Source organism: Plutella xylostella, chromosome 31 (assembly GCF_932276165.1).
Source record: "Plutella xylostella chromosome 31, ilPluXylo3.1, whole genome shotgun sequence".
Lineage (NCBI taxonomy): Eukaryota > Metazoa > Arthropoda > Insecta > Lepidoptera > Plutellidae > Plutella > Plutella xylostella.
In genome coordinates, this window is record NC_064011.1 from 4,800,761 (window position 1) to 4,821,558 (window position 20,798).

A 20,798-nucleotide genomic window follows, 5' to 3' on the forward strand; every position below is an offset into this window, starting at 1 on the left:
CAAACTTAGTAGATGTTGTTGAGGACAATGAGTTGTCCCTCCTTCAATAAAACTTCAGCTACAACTATTAGTAGGTATATTTAAGAAGAAAAATTACTTTTAAAAATTGTGGAACCTATTTCTTCAGCTCAGTGTATGATGTTATGTTGTAGGTAGGAGGTAAAACAATACAAAGATCTTTAATTATTTATGTTTCTCTGTAAGTAAGGGTTAATGATACAGTTGTAAGCCCTCTCAATAATTCGCGTGCCAACATCAAAAGAATTGACTTAATCATATCCCCTGAATAATAGGGTAGTATTTGTATGTAGTTTAGAACAATGATTAATGGGAGAAGAAATACATGAATGTTTGCATCACAAGTATACTCAGAGGATAGCGCTGTCATATTTATGGCATTTTCTATATCATATTCTAGCATGTCCGTCCCCCTACCTTAAAAATTATCTGAAAAACTAGTGTAAATGTTGCTTTTAGTACGCTAATTGAAATAATTTCAGTAGTTTTTGTCTTACAAACATAGTACCCACATACAAGCAAATCTTTCTCCTGTATAACATTAGTATGAAAGCCTTTATAAGGCTTGTCAATACAATTTTTTTCATTGGTTTTCGCTCTTAACTAGAGCTAGAATTTAAAATAAGGTGGGAACTATTTTCCCTTTACCTTTTTAAGGGTTAAGTTACTTACAACTTTCGTCCGACAGTACTTCCCCTTCAAGCGAGTGTCCCAAGGGCCGCAGCAACAGATATAATTAGTTCTATTGTCCGACTGTACCGCGTTATTTATTCGCAAGACAATTATTGTCGCGCTGCCAAATAGTCTGTTGGTTGGAGTTGTTGATTTTTAACCCGAACCCTACATGTCACTGTCGTTGAGTGTAAATGTGACGTTACTTACTGCTTTTTGCTTTGAATTTGACTAATCCGACTGGCTAAATCCTCTCTCCACGGTGACACATACTAGTCCAGCGCTAGTTTGTCACCAGCCACCGAGTCGCTTAGAAGGAGACTATAATTTCCTGACTGTGTACAGTTTACCATCTAGTCATACAGTTGTTTACCATATACTCGTACCTATGGCCAATTATGCTAAATAATAACATTCTTTTTTCTTCATTTCCGCTACTCCTCCGAGGAGTCTGGGGCTGACGACACCGGGCGCTTTCATCTTTCTCTATAGCTGGCCAGCAAGTTGAGCTCTGTAGTATAGTAATAGTAAATAGTAACGTTACGGGTAAAATAAAAAGAAGATAACGATTCTACAGCATATTTTATGTCACTTTAAGAGATGGTGCTTGTAGAGTTGTTTACAATAATGCACTGACAGATGGAACAGTTAAATTATGTTTGTTTGTCGTAAAACATGGAACGCCGTAAATACTGGCTTCTGTCCAAAAAACTAACCTAGCTCACTGTAACACAGATTGGTTACGACTGGAATAGGAATTCTTGGTTATAGTAGAGACTATGTGCCTGTTTGACAATGTCTGTATAATGGCTTCCTGTGGGATAAAATATATGCTGTTACCGTCTAAAAATACACTCATGTGCAAAGAAACAGTTCCACTACCAAAATGCACCAAATGGCAATTTTTTTTAAAACATTTAATAAGAAATTTGAACAAAATGTTTACTTTTTTAGTTGGTTATATTCTAATGCTCCGTTTAATGTACTTAAACATTACAGAAGACGCCATTAAGTTAGTTTTTTTCCGTTTAGAAGTAATTTGGTGATTTTATCAATTGAAGTTTTTCATTGCCCGTGAGTGTAATACATAGAGTAAAAGCATGCCGTTAATCCCATGTTAAATCAATTATTTCTATATAATATATGTGTAATTGACATATTTAACTAAGACTTTAACTACTGCTTCGTATTATAATTTTGTATTAATTCATATATTTTTTTGTTGCAGGTAAGTAAAGAATTTCCAGCAGTAGATGAAATGAATAAGTAAAGAAAAACGCATCTCTACTGAATTTGTTATATTTCAATAAGTACCTATAATATTTTTATCATTACAAAACATAGTAAAGAGGCTTCATGTCCAGCAGTAGACGATCGTTAGCTGATGATGATGATGATGAAATATATAATCAGGTACTAACAGTGAAATGCATTTATTTTGTTATTAACAGAATAAAAATAGCACAGTTATCACAAACGGTACAAATTCTAATCTCAGTCAACAATTTATTTATAGTAAGCGATATCAAAACACATTGTTATTTAATGGACCAACTTATTATAAAGCTAATTAACATTTAACTCACAATTCAAATAAATAATACACGGTCCTAGTATAAGGATAGGTAGTAGAAAATATTTTTAATTCAGAAAATTTTCAAGTTATTTTAATTGTTGCTGTCTGTAGGTACATATATCAAAATTCAGACCGTAATAGACCATAATTGTATAACCCTGAATATTAACCAACATATTTAAACTGGAGGGACAATTCTCAGCCTAAGAGAAATAAATATAGTAACCATTTTGCAATGAATTTCAATACACGTCGAAGAAAATGCGAGTCAAATTCCTGTTTTATTAAATGCATTCAACAGGTATATTTATTTAACAGTGTATCTTTAACCGGCTTCCAAAAAGCAGGTTCTCACTTGTAGTTGTTTGGCTTGTTCTGTAGTTTATGCTTGCCTGTGTGAGTGTGTAGGTATTTATTGAATAAATGATTTTCTTTCATCTTTCTTTCTACTTACTGCATAAAATAGAGATAATCATTATCCAAAAGGTTCACTTAATAATAAAGAACTAACATCATAAGATGTCCACATTAAACTACTAATTATTCTATAGTTTCTACTAATTATTGTCAAAATTCATTCTTCTGGCGCGTACCGCATGCTATCAATAAACTTATCTCTAAGCATACTGAAATAGACATCTTCGCAAATAGCCTGTCAACAGTATGCAATAGGCTAGTTCAGGATTATTTCGATTCTCAAGCATAAATAAATAAATATTATTGTATTGTATAAGTAGTTAAGTTTCCTAATATATATATCTCTAAGATTTCAATATTAATTAGGTATAATTAGTTGTAGTTTTGCAAGTTTTCTATAAGTAAGTAATAATTAGTTAGAGTACACTCCATTTTTGCCTTTGCCTATGCTTATTTCTTTATCATATAGGTGGAAACTTGTTAAACGTATTTTATACTTAGTCTTAATTAATGTATTCTTGTTATATAGTTAAGTTTTCCTACAAAAATAAAATAAAATAAATAAATAAATAAATAAATAAAAAGCGCAGTCCAAAAACTCATTGATCACTTCCAAAGTCAACACGCGGCCGCGTCTATACACAGACTAGCACCGTTCACACTGGGGCAGGTCTCACTGGCTGTGAACACCACCATCCGAGCCACTTCCTCCGGCTCTATAGGCACGTTATTCGGAGTCACATCCTTGCATATCATCTCGTAAGCCGCGTCTTTCGCCTCCTCGCAAACGTTGAAATTGGCCAAGAAGTTTGTCCGGCAGATCCCAGTTCTGACGGCATTCATGCGTATGCCAACACAGACGAGTTCTAAAGCTCCAGCTCTGGTGAAGCGTTCCATGGCGTCTTTGAACATGCAGAAGGGAAGCATTCCGGGAGTGCCTCGGCAGTGGGAGCCGAAAACGTTTACCACATTGCCTTTGCTTTTTGTGAGATACGGAACGCAAAGCTGGGTGAGTCGGTAGGGGACGCGAACGTTCAGAGCGAATAGTTCGTCGAAAACTTGCATGTCATCGTCGAACAGTGACGTCATGATGCCCTGGCCAGCGCAGTTGACTAGCACGTCGATTTTTTTAAACGTCTCTATGGTTTTTCTTACAACTTGCTCGCAACTGCCGGCTGCGGTCAAGTCCAAGGCGAGTTTTAAAGGTTTTTGGCCTTTCACTTCGCATTCGGACGCGACTTGGTCCAGTCTTTGGACGTTTCTGCCGACTAAAACTACCAGGGCGCCATGAGAAGCGAAGAGCTTAGCGGACGCCGCTCCGATGCCACTGCTGCCTCCTGTGACGATCACCACTTTATCACTGAAATCCATGGTTGGAGACGGCGCTTGTTTTTGTATTGTTATCTGTCTCTCGCGTGAAAACACGTCAGTCCGCAGAAGTGTGCTCGGAAGTACTGATAAATGACCGAGATCGAGATTCGTTCTGCGAACCGGTTAGTTGTTTGTTGTTGATGATATAATGACGGTAATCATATAGCAGTCTGCGGTGAGCCTTTTGGTTATGTAATGTTGATGACCTTCAATGTTTTTGCCTTAATTTGTATATGGTTGTTCGGGGTTTTCTAATAATTTTATAGTCGTGCCAGTCTGTTGTTTTGATTTCTAGATATGCAACTAATGGACGTGTTATTATCTTGCGGCCTTGGTCTTGCAATTCTATTTATAACAGATGTTTTATTAATTGCTTGCACTTCACAACATTGGAATCTCTCTCGGATATATCGGAAATTATATAACTACATTATTCTGTGTGATAAATAAATACCTATATGCAGTATTACAACCAACAACTAACAAAGAACATTGTTTAAAAGTGTTTAAAACCAAATTTGATAGATTTATTAGCCATTTGATATCCCTAAACATCTGTTAAATACTGTCTAAGTTTTTGTGTTTAGGCCTATTTTCTTTAATTTCAGTAGTAACGATTTTTACTATCTCAAAGTTAAAGAAAGTTTTTGTTCTGTTAGCGTGAAATCTCCCGTTTGGTTTGAAAAGTTGGCGGTTCGGCTTTGTCGAATCCGTGTTTCCGAGTCGAATCCCGTGAGACGAATAGTTTGTTCCGCGAACTCTGGTTGCGTTTGTTAGTTGCTGACGAGAAATGTTTAAGGATTCTTACGGAACAATATGTTGTGGGGTCGTGAACTTTATATAGTACGGGAGGTTTCTGTCCGAAGCTTTGATACCAATATAATGTATTATTTTGTATAAGTTACTTGTTACTATGTACTAAGTTGAAATCCTGTTACCCCTATGTACTAAGTTGTTTCAGATTTTATTTCAAGGTTTGCAAATACTTATAAGTTTACAAATTTTGGAATATACTTACCTAGTATAAAACAATCATTCACTTCACTCACCTTGAACTGTAAAAATGATAGAATTATGTGTAGATTATAATCGGAAAATGAATCATCAACCAATGACATACTAAAATCAGGTAGGTATGTGTTATTTTTATCACTATTTTTAAACGATAAACTATCATTCAGTATCGCTATAAATACAACAGCACGCACTCGTTTATCAAAACGATGTAATTTTTATTTATTTACAAAAAAATTAAACCGGATCTGAATTAAAGTACCAGGGAAGCATGGATTTCAAGGACAAAGTTGTGATCGTGACGGGAGGCAGCAGTGGGATAGGCGCAGCTAGCGCGAGACTATTCGCAAGTCATGGGGCCCTGGTAGCCATAATCGGAAGAAATGTACAAAGACTAGACGCTGTTGCCAAAGACTGTGAAACCAAATCTGGCAATCTTCCCCTTCGAATAGCATTAGACCTAACCAGCAAAGGGGCTTGCGAAGAAGTGGTGAAAGCAACAGTTGAAAAATACAAAAGGATAGATGTTCTAGTGAATTGTGCCGGCAAAGGCAACATGGCGTCACTATTCGACGACAACATCGACGGATTCGACGAACTTATAGCGTTGAACCTCAAAGTGCCGTACAGACTGACCCAGCTATGCGTCCCGTACTTGATAAAGACTAAAGGTAACATAGTGAATGTTTACGAAGCGCCAGTCAGGTCTCGACCAGGCATGCTGCAATTCAGTATGGTTAGAGACGCCCTGGACAGATTCACAAAAGCCGGAGCGGCGGAATTAGTAGGAGAAGGAGTAAGAATGAACGGAGTAAGAACGTGTATGGTTCGCTCGAATTTCCTCCAAAACTACAACATACCTGATGATCAGAGAGATGTGGTGATAAATAATCTGGCAGAGCAAGTGATGCCGTTCAAAAGGCCGATAGAGGCGGAGGAAGTGGCTCGGCTGATCGTGTTTACAGCTAGTGATATGTGTGCCAGTTTGAATGCTACTAGTTTGTGTGTCGATGGGGCTGCGTCTAGTTTTTAAAACATGGCTACTACTTAACTATAGTATATTTTTTAACAAACGAGTTCTGAGTGCATTCTTCGCACATTTCCGATATTGACAGAGTCATATATGTGTCATTGTTAGGAGGACCAATACCAACGCAGATATAAAATACGTGGACTAATAGCAAAGCAGTTAAACAATTTCAGTACTCGTTAGAATACTATAACAGAAAAAACATAGATTTTCGCCCTAAGATCAATGGGTTTAAGTTTAAATCAATGTGGATCCATATTTCCATAGGCCTGTTAAGGGTCAAAGGCGAATGGCATGTTATGCTAATAAATGTATTCATGCGATAAGACTTCATAAGACTTATGCGATATTGTGTAAGTTCCTCGTCTGTCTATCAGAGGCGAATAATATAACATCTTGCTCCGAGAAAATTAATGTATTTTTTTATGTTTCACACGCACTTAGCTCTAAAAGGTACTTTTTATATTCTGTAACGGTTTCCTTGAAAGCCTAAGTTGAAATCATGTTCTCATTCATAATTCATGTTTCTAATGGATAGCTGCGAATTATGTCTTCATTTGTAAATATATTTTGTATTTTAATTTTGGAAATGTTTTTTTACTTATCTGTCACTGTTTTGAAAGATATCCTTCCACCAAAGTAACAAATTCTACTCTAGCTACAGTATTTGTTACCGGCAGGTTAAGAAGAAGATAGCAGAACAAATGAACTCAAAATTTCAATGCGCTTTTTATCAAGACAACTTTATCAAAACAAATCATGAGTTTGTTTTATTCATAAATACTTACTGCAAATCTTGTTGAATCCTGTTCTGACGAACTTGTAACAACACACATTTACAGTTATACAAAACTACTATACAACATGCAAATATGGGGAAGACATCGCAGCAATTATATTAACATATCCAACAGTATTATCCGGTACTCTCTAATAACATTAGCATAACTAATATCCATATATCTATTCGCGGGGAGTCACTTATTTAATGTATCCGCATGAAACTGTTGTGTTTGTTAGTTTGACCTCTGAATTAATTTGTCACGAATATTTAGTTTCTATGAATATTTCAGCCATCCTTTTTGTCATAGTTAATAATCTGTATTTCACAATCATTCTTATCAGCTAATAAATCGTCCTCAACTGGACATAGGCCTCTCCCAAGCAGCGCCACAACACTCTGTCTTTGGCCTTCCTTATCCAACCACTACCGGTTACTTGTATGTGTATTTGTCTGTGAGAGCTTAGCTCCCAAACGGCTGAACACATTTTTGTTTTGTTTTTTAGGCTCATAGGTAATGTTACCCCGAGTGTTCTGTGCCATATTTAGCTACTTGTGCAAAAGTTATGCTACTTTAAGGTTCTCAGCGGTTGGTAAGCGTCCTAACGCTGTTTAGATTAGATTTAAATATCAATTTTATTTTTATAATATTTCATTAACGTTTGTTCAGTGGCTAAAACTAATTATGTTACTAATAAAGCAACTGATATCTTGAAACGTTATCGCGAATCACTAGTTACGATAACGCCTCGCCTGTGGGTTATATTTTATCTTATCAAGTCGTATATATTTTGCGCTATTATCACAAGAGATATGGATGAAATCATATACTTAATCATTAATAAATTATATAAGGGCAGATTTAGGCGATATTTTTGTATTTAATTAGTTACTAGGGCCTCTACTGATTCTCATCTACAGGGTGGTAAAACTTCTGTTACTAAAAATACTCTTACATGTTTTTACTAATAATTAGTAAAAAAGGCATTTATTTGTTTTTTTTTAATTTAATTAGTGGGTAAAGAAGACGACTCGGGGACCATTCGAAACAACTTGGTTGGTCTCGTGACTTTTTATTTCAATAATTTCCAAATACTCAGGTCGGATACTTCCGATGCCTTAGGTCTTTTCGTAGACTAAATAGTATTAAGATACTAATACATAGTAGTGACTTGATGCTTATTCAGTCACGAGCAATGATGACATAGCACATGGCATTGGCAGGTGGAACTTTTGTCATTGTACCTAATAGTGAGAGTGTTCAAGTACAGTTAGCCAATTAATCACTCCCAGCCAGGTGTCCGGTTGCTATCTGTACGTAACCCGAGCACAATGGAGGCGCAGGAAATGGTACAGTCGGCGGCATGGCGGTAATGGATGGGGTACACTCGGCGGCACGGTGCGGTGAACGGATGTTCTGATGTGCTGCAGGGGGTGGGGTGTGCTGGCGATGACAGGTAGAGGGTAGGGATGGGATTGGATGGTGGATGCGTGCGTCACTCATTATAACTCCAGTGAATCTTTTTATCCGCTTCTAAGCCGAGAACGATCCAATGCATGGTCTGTATGGTTGTCACCGAGAGCACGTCCATACAAACCGATCATAGGATCTCGTTTTAGGAAACGCGAGGCGGCCGGTGGGTAAACGCAGGTCTTTAAAAAACGTTGGACATTGGACTGATACGGAGGACAGGACGAGAGGAATGATAGTCCTTCAGATATTTCATTCCTCTTCTCGTCTCTATCGTCTTCTTCTTCTAGATACTAGAACTGGATTAGATTTATAACCTTGGTGAAAAGATTGGCCAATCAGAGTAACTTCATTCGCTCCTGCCTAGGGTGGTGTATACCCAGGGTACAATTGTTACGTCACTCAAGTAGGCTCCCTTCATGTCGCATCACTAGTGCGTGTCGTCTATGGGAGACATACAAGGGGAGGGTGTCGCTATGATTTGGGTCTTTAACCGATGTTGATTAATCGGTTGAAGCTATTTTTTGTATGGATGGGGTAAATATTTGTTATGAGGTTGAACTCCGAAGTGAAGCGTCATACTGCTTATATTATACAGTGTGTAAAACATAGCTTGTTAAATTATTGTCATATTTTCTTGCAATCACAATTAAATTTGATTTCTAACTTGTTAAATGAATTTTAAGTTAATGGACAGTTTTTAAAAAAATACTAAAACTACTACACGTTTATTTAAGCATTCAAAAAATGCCTCTTAAAAGATTAAATAAAAAAAATACACTTTCTCACTCTTTCTGTCACAAAATCTGTGGTTCCGGTCGCCACTCGCGCTGCAAAAGCGAGGCTTTGAGTCGCTCAAACATGTCCCAAGTGCATTAAGGCGAAGCATATAATGTTATTAAGTTTGTTTTTTTTTTAATTGTGTTATTTCATTATTGTGACTATAATCATTAAATTTGTAGTTTTTTTTTTTGTGTAAGTACAGGTTTATTTAGACTCCATCAACAGAAACAAGTGCAACTGAAAATGCGATTGCGACTTGTATTTTTAATTAAAGCAAAAAATAATCAATTAAGTCATGAAGGCGTTTCCTTACACTCACTAAAGCAAACCAAATCCACATCCCACGTGAGTTCAGCACCGTCCCACTAAAGCCGTTCATTCGGCAGCCGTGTTAAGTGGACATCACTTTGCGGGATTACGGTCCGTCACGAAACGTGACGTGTAACTAGTGACGGGCCGAGCGTCCGTCAGGTGACGTTTAAGTGCCAATTCGCATACCTCACGTGCGAAGGGGTCACTCTGGATTGACGGAATGGACAGTTAGGGAGTTTCGTCGAGCTGTCATTCGATTAGTACGTTTAATGCGACGAGATGGTTGGCTCTTTAAACCTTCGTATTTGAATGGAAGAGAGAAAAACAACACAGGTAAAATAAAAACAGAAAAGAGATAAACCACTGACCGCACTTGTACCCTAATTGAGTTACATCTTGTTAATTGTATTATTCTTTTTGGTGTACAAATAAAAAGTACTATATCTATCATTTTAACATACAAAAAGTATGAATAAGTAATTTCAAAAACACACGCGGTTTTCTTTTTAAGTGTTATGCTACCTTATTTCGTTAAGCTAGAGTGGCCACTGGACGCTGCCCGTATGTCCGTCACTTACGATCGACGTGAGGTGTTTAAAATGCACCGTGTCCGGGGAATTGAGTCGGGCTGCGATGGAGCAATATGCGAGTGTCATGTGTGCTGTGATAGATTTCGGGATGGTTTGAATGTTGATACTTGGAAAGATGGATGTTTATGTTGTATAGCATCGATTGCAAATGCTTGGTCAGTATTACTTTTGATGATTGAGCAATAAAGTTTACTTCATAAGCGATTAGAATATACTTGACAATTGATACTTTGATATTTTTTATATGAATTTAATCAACTTTCAAGTGCTCATAATTATGCTAATTGCCAATTAACTGCTGGAACCTACATAAAATATTTTTATATATATTTGAATGTACGTACTGAAAAATAATACATTCAGTAAATATCCTTTATCCTAATTTGTCCGAACGTTTCTGTATTCTGATTTTTTAACCTTCATTAATGCTTACCCTTAAACGCTGTCCCAGTAAAAGTTCGCAGCTAATTCGCGACTTTTTGTGCCTTCCAACTTTCGCCGCGACTGTACCTACCTACCCTCCGCCGCAACCACTTTTTACGGCGACTGTACTTCGCGCCACAAGTAACTGCCTCCGGACTCACTCAACTATACTTTTTCGTGTAACAACTTTTGAGCGCGACTGTACGGGGACGCTCGAGTTAATTTCAGTTAGTGGAGACACTTTTCTTTTCGACTGTATCGGTTTTTCGTTAGCTTTCGGGATTTGTTACGGCTGTAGTTAGTTACTCAGTTTTATGTTGTTAAGGGTTAAGGGGAAGTTTGGGTTTTTCAAAATGATTTTAGTACCATTTTTTGTGTTGTTTAGTCCAATGGCGTGGAACGGTTTATCAAAGTCTCTGTCTGAACTTACCCTTAAATTGTAGCCTCGATTGTGTTCCTCAAAAACGAAACCTATATATCTGTACTTATACATATACCAAAAATTACATGATTGCATATAAACTATTTAGGTAGGTATTTCAGTATACTTTTTAGCACTTTTCATAATACAAAAGAGTGGAGCCGAAATAAAGGGAGACCTCACCCCCCCTCCCCCCTTTTTGGCCGGAAGCCGTTTTGTAATGAAGCCGGAGAAGTATTTAAAAATCCATTACGTTTTTCGTATTCACTAAACGACGTTTTGGCTGCTTAGAATGGAAAGGAGAAGGTTTTACTGTGCTATGTAAAATACGGAGGTTCCGTAGGTAAATTTATATCAAGACCAGCTATTCACACGAGCTTCGCTTCGACTTAAAAAGTTTTCCCTTACGCCTTAAAGGGGATAAAAAGTAGTCTATGTTCTTTCTCAGGGTCTAGACCATACGTATACCAAATTTCATTCAAATCCGTTCGGTAGTTTTAGCGTGAAAGAGTAACAGACAGACACAGTTACTTTCGCATTTATAATATTAGTTATGATATTACAAACACACATCCACATTTGTATAATTTTGCTGTATCAAATATCTGTGCATTTATTTCACTATTTTTTTTTTCAAAAAAGTAGAACATTCTACAGGGTGTTGCAAAAAGTCGAAAGGGGTCTCTCAGGGGTCATTCTGAACAACTTTTGTTCTACGAGTTTCGGAAATTCGCGTCTACTTCTTTACCTACTATTCCTTTTTTGAGCATCCTGTTTCAACGTAAACCTGTAGGAATCATAAACGCAAAATGTACTGAAAACTTTAGCTGCAATTTGGCAAACTGATGCTTGTAATGTCGCGAGCATCAGCAAAACGTGCACATACCACAATTTTACAGAGAGAATCGGATTAAAAAAAAACAATGATTAGTAATAAATCATTACTTATTTACATACTTTGCATGTAAGCCTAGTCAGAGGCCTTCGGGTGGCTTGAAAACATTTGACAGTCGGGTTGCCCACTTACCCGACAACTCTCTCAGCACAAGTTTGCTTATGTCCACCAACCCGCACTAGGCCAGCGTGATGGACTAGGCCTAAATCCTTCCTTTATTGGAAGGAGACCCGTGCCCCAGCAGTGGGGACGTGATGGGTCGTGATGACGTGATGACGATTAGTAATAAATCATTACTTACTCACATACTTTGCTGCAGATATTTTGAAACAGGTACTTACAGTTGTAAACGGTACCCTAAAGTAACCCCGCGTGAAAACTCCGCCAGACTTGCTAAGTGAAACGTACACAATGGACCCCCCCCCTCCCTTCTCATCACCCCTCTTACCGGGATTTTAAATAACGAAAACAGTTTTTGAAAACAATAGGGGTCCCAAATAATGTATGATATTCCATATTATACAATCTCGGGCAAAGAAACTGGTCCAATTACAAAAATTTTACCCTACATATAATCTAAGGTTTATAAGGTTATAATATAATGTAGGAATATATTTATATATGTATGTATATAATTTGTATAGCTATTATGTATAAGTAAGTATATCTCTGTGTCTCGATTAAAGTAAATAACTTCTCTCCTCTCAGCCTATCGCACTACCAACCACTTTCTCGACATCACCAAAGGTTAACTGGTAGAGAATGCTACTAGCATTAAGTTCGCCTTTGTACAATGTTTTTATGTGCAATAAAGAATTTATAATAATAAGGTTTAAAGGTGCGCTTTTAAATGTTTTTCTATATTGCAGACATCATCATTAACCTAGCTTTTTCCGCTTAGGAGTAATTTTGTGGTATTTTACGCTGGAACTTTTTCATTGCCCGTGAGTGTCTTAATGATATGTACTGCAAACTAAACAGTTTTGTTGAAATTTTTAATGTAGGTAAAATGTTAGTCTCATTTAAAATAAAATATAAATTAACGCTTTTTCAGCTTGGCAAAATCAATCTTTACAAATCAAACTCAAACTCAAACTCAAAATTTTTTATTCATCGTAAAAATATAAAATTTTCTGATGAACGTCAATTTTTACAAACTACTCTCCGTTCGGATAAGGGGGGCTCTTTCTGTCTAAGGAAAATCGCCAATATTGGTTCAGTTTTGAGTAAATATTTAACTTTCTTTGAGTTACTTGAATAGTTTTTATTTTCACATTGAAAGTAAGATATACATTTCGTGGTAATGTCGGTTTTAAAGGCACAAAATCATAACCACTCATATACCTAGTAAAACAAATAATTTAAAAGTTTTTACAGCACTAAAATTAGAATTTGTGCCTTCAGAATAGACATAATTGCCAGATTTAGTCAGTAAAATAGCAAAAGGAAAGCACCAACTACTTACTGAGTCATAAATGGTGAAAGACGATATTAAATTTGCAGAGTACAAGCGCTAGTATCAGTAGAAAACAGATATTACGAGAAAATTTGCAATTTCCATCCCACGGTGTGTTTTAAAGTAACACTCACTCTGGACACCGGTAGAATAATTAACTATTAGTTGTTTGTTATTGTGGGTTGTCTGGAAGAGATCGTACTTAGCGATAAGACCGCACTTTTTATTTTATTATGTTATATGCAGTAATGTCTTGGGGTGCAAATAAATATTATATTATATTGAACTAATATACAGAATGTTGCTCATATGGTATTGTAAGCCGAAAAGGAGTGACTCAGGGGGTCATTCTGAACAATTTTTGATCTTTCGCTTTTTTTTTCAATCACGAAAAAAATATGCTTAATGCATAGTAAAAAGTCACATAGCCAAAAACATTTTTATGGAGGTCCATTTTTCAAATTATATCTAAACTAGCTGTTGCCGCGAGCTTCGCTTCGCCTTAAAAAGTTTTCCCGTGGTAATTCCGGGATAAAAAGTAGCCTATGTTCTTTCTCAGAGTCTAGACCATATGTATACCAAATTTCATTCAAATCCGTTCAGTAGTTTGGGCGTGAAAGAGTAACAGACAGACAGAGAGACAGACACAGTAACTTTCGCATTTATATAGTTAGGATTAGGATACTAACATACCTAAAATGAATAATATTTTCTTTTTGTTCTAGTAAAATATTTAACTGATTCCTAAAGACTCACAGAAAGGAAGAACCCGCCTCGTTTCATTCCATTGAATGCTTTTTGTAAGTTATACAATATTCAAATAGAAGACTCTCTGTCTATTATTATTCCTCTTTGATATTTTAATGCCTTTCCTTGGAATACCTGGTATTTTAGTTTTGAATTTAAATCATTTCTTATTGCTGTAACGTCAGGGAAAATTGTGTATATTCATTGAATAAATTATTTTTATCGAGTGCCTTTTCCACTCTACACTAGCTCTGATTTTCGATCTGGCAATTTTCCATGGAACAATTAGGTATATATTGATGTTTTTTCTTATAAAAGTATACTTTTAACTACACTAATTAAATTCATTGGTCCACATAGCAAATCTCTAGTAGGGTTCTACCTTTTTTGGCATAAGATTTATTTGCCTAATCTCGTATTGCATAGTAACGTTTGGTCAAAGTCTCGTTACGCCGAAAATCGTATGGCATAAATCTCGTTTAGTAAAAAGTTATTTCGCATAACATTGTTTAGCCTAATAATGGTATGGCCAAATCTTGAATAGCCTAATAATGCTATGGCATAGGTTTATACAAAGTAATAATATTCGTTTGGCTTTAACTTTGACGGAGCGTCTCCCTACATAGCGCAAACTGGTGCCTTGTATTGTTTCCGCTGTTTGGAAAACGCTCCGCTCCGCTTCGCTGCGCTCCGCTTTGGTTTTGATGAACATGTGCACCTAACACGCTCCTCCTCGCTTTGCTCGTCGTCGCACCTATTTTTAGGTTTCGATCTCATGGGGTTTGTAATAATTATATTGGTCGTTAACTTTCGATTTTTTGATCATACAATATCGTGATTTTCGGGATGTAGGAGAAAAATACCACAATTTGTACATTTAAAAAAAATATATATATTATAAGGAGAAACAAGATTATACATAGGTATAGACGAACATAAATTTGAGCAAACGAAACTTAGGTGTTTAAAGATTGTGCCTAAAGAGTTTTAGACGAAACGAGCCTTATGCCACATAAGTCTTGGCAAAGTGATGGTTCGGCCAAAAAAGTTTATACCATACGAGTTATGCGAAATGAGTTTTGGTCAATAAAGATTATGCGAGATGAGCGGAACCCCTCTAGTAGCAATGGATTTCTCTCACAGAAGAGGTGAAAAAGGACCCGAAACTAATATCGATTATTTAAATAACACATACACTAATACACTATACTTTTTAATCACAAATATCCTTCCACCCTAAGGTTGTCTTGCAAAAATCGCTTTAAGCGATAAGGCCGCCATTTGTGTACATATGTGTTAGTATTTAAGTTAATTATGTAAGTTTAGTTTATGTGTGTGTACAAATAAAGAATATTCTATCTATCTACACAATAAAAAATACAGAACATTAAAATTACAGTACCCAAATTAAAAAGAGCTGTACCATGCATTCGGCTAACAAGTATTTTACACAGAGATTAAAGTTGCACAACGGCAATTATCGGTAATTTTCTTCGTTTTAAATTTGTCCGATTGTTCAATTTGGCCGATTATTCCGTTGGCCGAGGTTAATCTGTGCCGTTTCAGGAATAAAATGACAACAATGACACTGTGGCGGTGAATGCAGCCGTTTCAGGAACTGTTCCTGTAGGGACCTGTTGTTGGTCCCTGAAAATATATGTTTTTTAAAAATTATGGTTATATTGTTATCATCGGCGTTTTGTTATTTGTATTAATGTTGTAATTTTTCTGAGCTTGTCACAGAGGATTTTTAATAACTGTTGATTTTATAATTTTACTCTTATTAAATAACCATCCAGTCCACAAACCCGCACTGGGCCCGCGCGGTGGACTAGGCCTAAAACCCATCCTTTATTTGATGAAAGATGGAGGGAGAACCGTGCCCCAACAGTGGGGACATGATGGATTGTGATGATGTGATGAACCTTATTCGTTTGTCTATTCGTGTCAATCTTTTTGAAGTGTATTTTATGAAACTTATTTTTTAATGTATAAATAAAGTCTAAATCTAAATATATTTTATCCAAAAGGGGGTCAAACCGTCGTCCCAACCAAAAACCGTCCACTTCCAACAATCACGTGCACATGCCGATTTAATCTGCCGTTACACGTATGTGTTACGTTGCCGTGCCGTATCGTACCGTGCCGTGCGTGGCGCATGCGAGGCACGTCCGTGTTGGATGGTCACTCTATACTGACGAAAAACGAACGAACGAGAGCTGTCGTGCAACCTGCACGGCACTTTCCCCTTTTCTTTTGTATAATTTCTCTCCTCTGAGGTAGTCTGGAAGAAATTACTCTTAGTAATAAGGCCGCCATTTGTACCGTCTATGTTGTGCATATTCTTTTGTAATTTGTGTTGTGTGCAATAAAGAATTATCTATCTATCTTCACGTTTATTAAAAAGAGATAGAGTCGTGGCTCGCGCAGCAGCGCTTTGAAACTTAGTTTTTCGTCATATAGAGTGACCCCACTGGCCGGCTCGGCTACCAATGGCTACCATAATACCGGTATGTAATTGATACTGGATAGTGCAGAGTAATGTTAGTGATGTAACGAGTACAGTGCTGGCTGCATAATGGTGGTTACGGTAATCATTGGAGGTTTTTCATGGCTACATGTAAGGAGTCTTAACGAGTGACCATCATCTGTTCTTCATACAGGAGAATGGTAAGCTGAAAGGTGGTGAGTCTAGGGCTCATTCTACATGACTATTGGTAAATCATGAAATAAAATCTACTTCCCTAAAGTAAAAAGACAAATGACTAACAGTTCCGTAATAGTTCTCTCCTGGACATACGCCTCTCACAAGGAGCTTCATAATCATAACACTCTGTCCTGCAAAGCCTTCGTCTTCCAAAGTTAGAGGTATTCCTGTTATCCCCACGGCATTAACCCCCTTGTTTTCACTAGAAGTTATTTCGAAATTAGCCGCGTATTCGAATCGTCGGGTAAACAAGACTTATTAAGGCGAAGTCGATATTGAATACGGCCGGTAATCCGTTTGGGCACGTTTCCGCAAATTATTCAAATCCGTGACAATAATGTTGTTTCGCCTTAATCCTGTATTTAGCGCACGGCTTGAATTACAAATTAGGACTCGACGTGTAGGGTTGGGTGTGTCGGTGTACGCGATTAATTGAATTCGGATTGGCGTTTTGTGGGCTTCTTCAACAGTCGTAGGTGTGAATTTGGATCAAAACATTACTTCTGATTCTGACCTACAGGTGGACGTCTCCACAGGCGAGAAAATTGACAATACTACGGTAGTATGCCACGCATTTCTAAATAATCTCATTTCACGTAATAAAAAATCGTGATTTTTAAAAATCCTTTTCCATATGAACTTTGTAGGTCACGTGACTCTTTACTATGGAGAAACTTTTTTTTTCGCGAATTTCCAAACTAGTATAATAATGTTGTTCCGAATGGCCCCTTGAGTTACCCCCTTTTCGCTTAGTATACCCTTTCTGCAACAACTTGTATATTTCGGTACACTCTCCATACCAATCAGCAATCGAATACCTTAATACAAAATTAGAACAGTACAATACAATACACAATACAATATAACTTTATTGAACAAAACACACAACATACATTAAATAACAAAAGGAGTAAGCACAATAGGCGGCCTTATCGCTAAAAGCGATCTCTTCCAGGCAACCTTTGGGTGAATGAGAGACTTATTTAGTAGAAGAGGAAGGTGTACACGTATTGCATTTAAATACTAGTGATATTTTTACAGTAGTTCAAACTGTAAAACACTTTGAATTACAAATATAGCCACAACGCTCTCGAAGTAACTTACTCCTATTAGTTACTCAACCGAAGTCGATTGCTAAACTATACACGGAGTGTTTGTCAGAGCATTAAGTTTGTGGAGAGGAGATGACTAAAATATAGGCTAATGTTATAATTGTCCTTTTTCGTAAAAAATACAATCGCTTTGTGGGAGTTTTTCAAAGCGTCAATGTAAGACATTTCGACTTTTTCGGAAAGAGTATACACTCCTGTCGGTCAATCGGTATTGAACGTATCGGAACAAACGGATATTCATAAATGTATGGAGAAACGGCGGCGTCGGCAATACCCATGAAGTGGACGCAATTGTCTGAATTACTATACAAACAACACCTACTGAATGCGATGCGTCCGTTCCGTACGCTTACCTTAAACCATCAGTAACACAATACACAGACGTAAAGTGTAGATACCTATCACCTACATTATGAACAGATGTAGCGTCCTACATAACGTCGGTCTAAAAGCGAATCAATTAGTAACCCGACACACCCTGTATATACAATATAATTGACCCAGTGGCGGTAATTCGATCTTGCGACGCGTCCATCGGTGTACAACTCTGTAGGCATGTACAGTCGGCAAAAGAGATAATGTTATGATTTCCTTTTATGAATTAGACAACCATCTTATTTTGAACACCATTACTCATTATTTTATTGGTCTGTGATCAATAACTGGACTATAGGGTTATTAAAAAAACTAACAATATGGAATTTTATACCGATGGCACGCAAAATCCTTATCAGATTGGAGGTATCGATTTAAAAAATAATAATATTTTGAAAACTATCGACTTTTTACAAAGGGAATATTGCGATTTTCTGGTCACTCCTGACCTGACTTATCAGCTCTCTATGATATGGCGTAACTTTTAGGATAGCCTATATATATATATATATCATATCCATTACGCCACACCACCACGGCGTAGGTACGTTTTGAATAGGATTCACATATGTATAGCTGGACCCTTTAATCACAAAGTGAGAAGGATTAAGCCAACTTTCCTCGAATATACACCGGAAAGCTATCAAGCTTCTCAACTTTAAACGGTACAGTGATTCTCTCACATTAAGTGATGTGAGATCAGAGGCACAGTGCAAATAAACTCACGAGCAATGTAAAAGTTCCAGTGACTTAAAGAAACGGCTGGTGAATATTTTTTTTGTACGCCAGTGTATCTGATAATAAGCACCAAATAAGATAGAAGCACAAGAAAATTTAAAGATTTTTTTAAATGAAATTCTGAAAACCCTTTGGTCCTGCTAAGGGACGTCAGGATGTATGTATGTATGTAAAAATGAAATTTAAGACTGAAAAAAATGGAATTTTATTTTGTTTACAAGTAGGTAGTGGTCAAAGAAGACCGTCTGAAGTCCTTGGATGATACAGAGATAGACCTAGAGTTGGCCAGTCCTGCGCTTATCTTGTTATAAATATCCAACAAGCTAGAAAATCTACCAGGAGGCCATAACTATTAGCGGTTCTACTGTAACTTAACAGCTCTGTGGCAAAACCCTTTCTCATTGGTTGACCGCAGCCCGCCGGGCTCGCCGATTGGTCCCTAATCTTGGAATAAATGTCGGCAGCGGACAATTTAAATGGATGCCTCCGTAATAAATCCGACTAGGACCGACAGCTAGGTCGGGGCGCGACAAGTTTGTGAATTAATAGCCGTTTTAAGATGTGAGATAGTGTTTTTGAATCTGTTTGGCGCTTGGAATTGAATTGTTTGATAAGTTGAGTTAAGCCTTAAAGTAGTGAAGGGTTGTGGGAATAATCAGAGTGTAGAGGTTAGCAGTATAATAATGTTTTCGATCATCATTTCTTTTTAATCGCGCCACAACACTCAGTCCTCGGCCTTCCTCGAAATTCAGCACTAAAAGTCCTATTACTTGTGAACTGCTAAGCAGATTTTGATAAAATATCGCTAAACACTACTTGGGGTACCTATTGACCCAAAAACAAAACAATCGAAAGTCGTTTTAACCGTTTGGGAGCTACTCTGCCACAGACGGATATACACAGACACCCTCATTTTCGTCGGGGGTTAAAAAGAATGCAAGCGCTGCATTGATGACGCATCACACTACATCCGGGCCGGTGATTGCACGTCGCGCGACTAACACGCAGCCGGGTGAAACCGGACGGGCCGGGTGAAGCCAACGATAGTTAATACGAACTAGATGGAGTGTCAGTGCAAAAGAAACGTCTCGACAAATAATACCCCACTTCAACCACTGAGAATAGAATAGGATATACCTTTATTGGACAACTATTAAAACACACAAAAATACCAGTTACTTATAAACTAGGAACAATGAACAATAGGCGGCCTTCTCGCTAAGAGAGATCTCTCACAGGCAACGTTAAATATAAAGAATTCAAAGTAAAAAACATTAACCTCCTCCTTCGGCAGTCGGGTAATAAATTAGAGGGCGGTGTATCGGTGTATGGTTTATTGCTACATAAATAGTAACATCCGTTACATATAGTATTCTATAATTATACTGAGCTCTTATTCTTTATAGGTTCGTTTTGAAGATTTGTGACTTTATTCATTGGTGCAATGGTTGTCATCAGGTTGAACTTAAAGCGGTGTGACAGTAAACAGAATGCGGACAGTTTTCGCTTTGTTTTTGTATGTGACATACCATCTTGTTGGTACATCGTTAATCTAAGATTGAACCGGGTGAAAGCGGTTTTAATTGCGTTCTGTTGCCGGTTCAACGGGCTTTGTTGTAGTAAGGTGCGTAATTTGCGAACTGAGGTTTTGTGTTTATAGTGTTTTGGCGTACGATTGTGTTTGTTACTTGAATGGACGGTGAGGCTCTTAGCTTATGTCGTGGCGCGTGTTTCAGTAATACTTAATACTGTTGTTTATATTGAAAGAAAACCGTAAGGCGCGTAAATCAAGAAACGATATTAAAATGGCGGACAGACTCGTGCTATCTCCCCCTGTCACTTTTACTGCACAGCTTTTTTGGCGCCCAACGTGGAACTAACTATACCAA

General features: G+C 37.2%; 3 protein-coding genes across 5 annotated transcripts in view; 2 read left to right on the forward strand and 1 right to left on the reverse strand.

Moving 5' to 3' along the window:
* LOC105384440 (heterogeneous nuclear ribonucleoprotein L) overlaps positions 1-20,798 on the forward strand; it is a 333,915-nt gene that overhangs the window by 201,235 nt on the left and 111,882 nt on the right. The window lies entirely within an intron of this gene.
* LOC105390176 (3-oxoacyl-[acyl-carrier-protein] reductase FabG) lies at positions 1,259-4,152 on the reverse strand. The gene is made up of 2 exons (XM_048632221.1): positions 3,266-4,152; positions 1,259-2,799 (listed from the first exon to the last, which is right to left on the reverse strand). Exon 1 carries the CDS (start codon positions 4,052-4,054, stop codon positions 3,302-3,304), a length of 753 nt encoding a protein of 250 aa, XP_048488178.1. The 5' UTR covers positions 4,055-4,152; the 3' UTR covers positions 1,259-2,799; positions 3,266-3,301.
* Positions 5,214-6,688, forward strand: LOC105384418 (3-oxoacyl-[acyl-carrier-protein] reductase FabG-like). Its single transcript, XM_048632220.1, has 2 exons — positions 5,214-6,121; positions 6,167-6,688. Exon 1 carries the CDS (start codon positions 5,340-5,342, stop codon positions 6,099-6,101), a length of 762 nt encoding a protein of 253 aa, XP_048488177.1. The 5' UTR covers positions 5,214-5,339; the 3' UTR covers positions 6,102-6,121; positions 6,167-6,688.

Bases quoted from the DNA above. Each gene is read 5' to 3' on its own strand.
- LOC105384418 (XM_048632220.1), top strand. From the start codon at position 5,340: ATGGATTTCAAGGACAAAGTTGTGATCGTGACGGGAGGCAGCAGTGGG.
- LOC105390176 (XM_048632221.1), bottom strand. From the start codon at position 4,054: ATGGATTTCAGTGATAAAGTGGTGATCGTCACAGGAGGCAGCAGTGGC.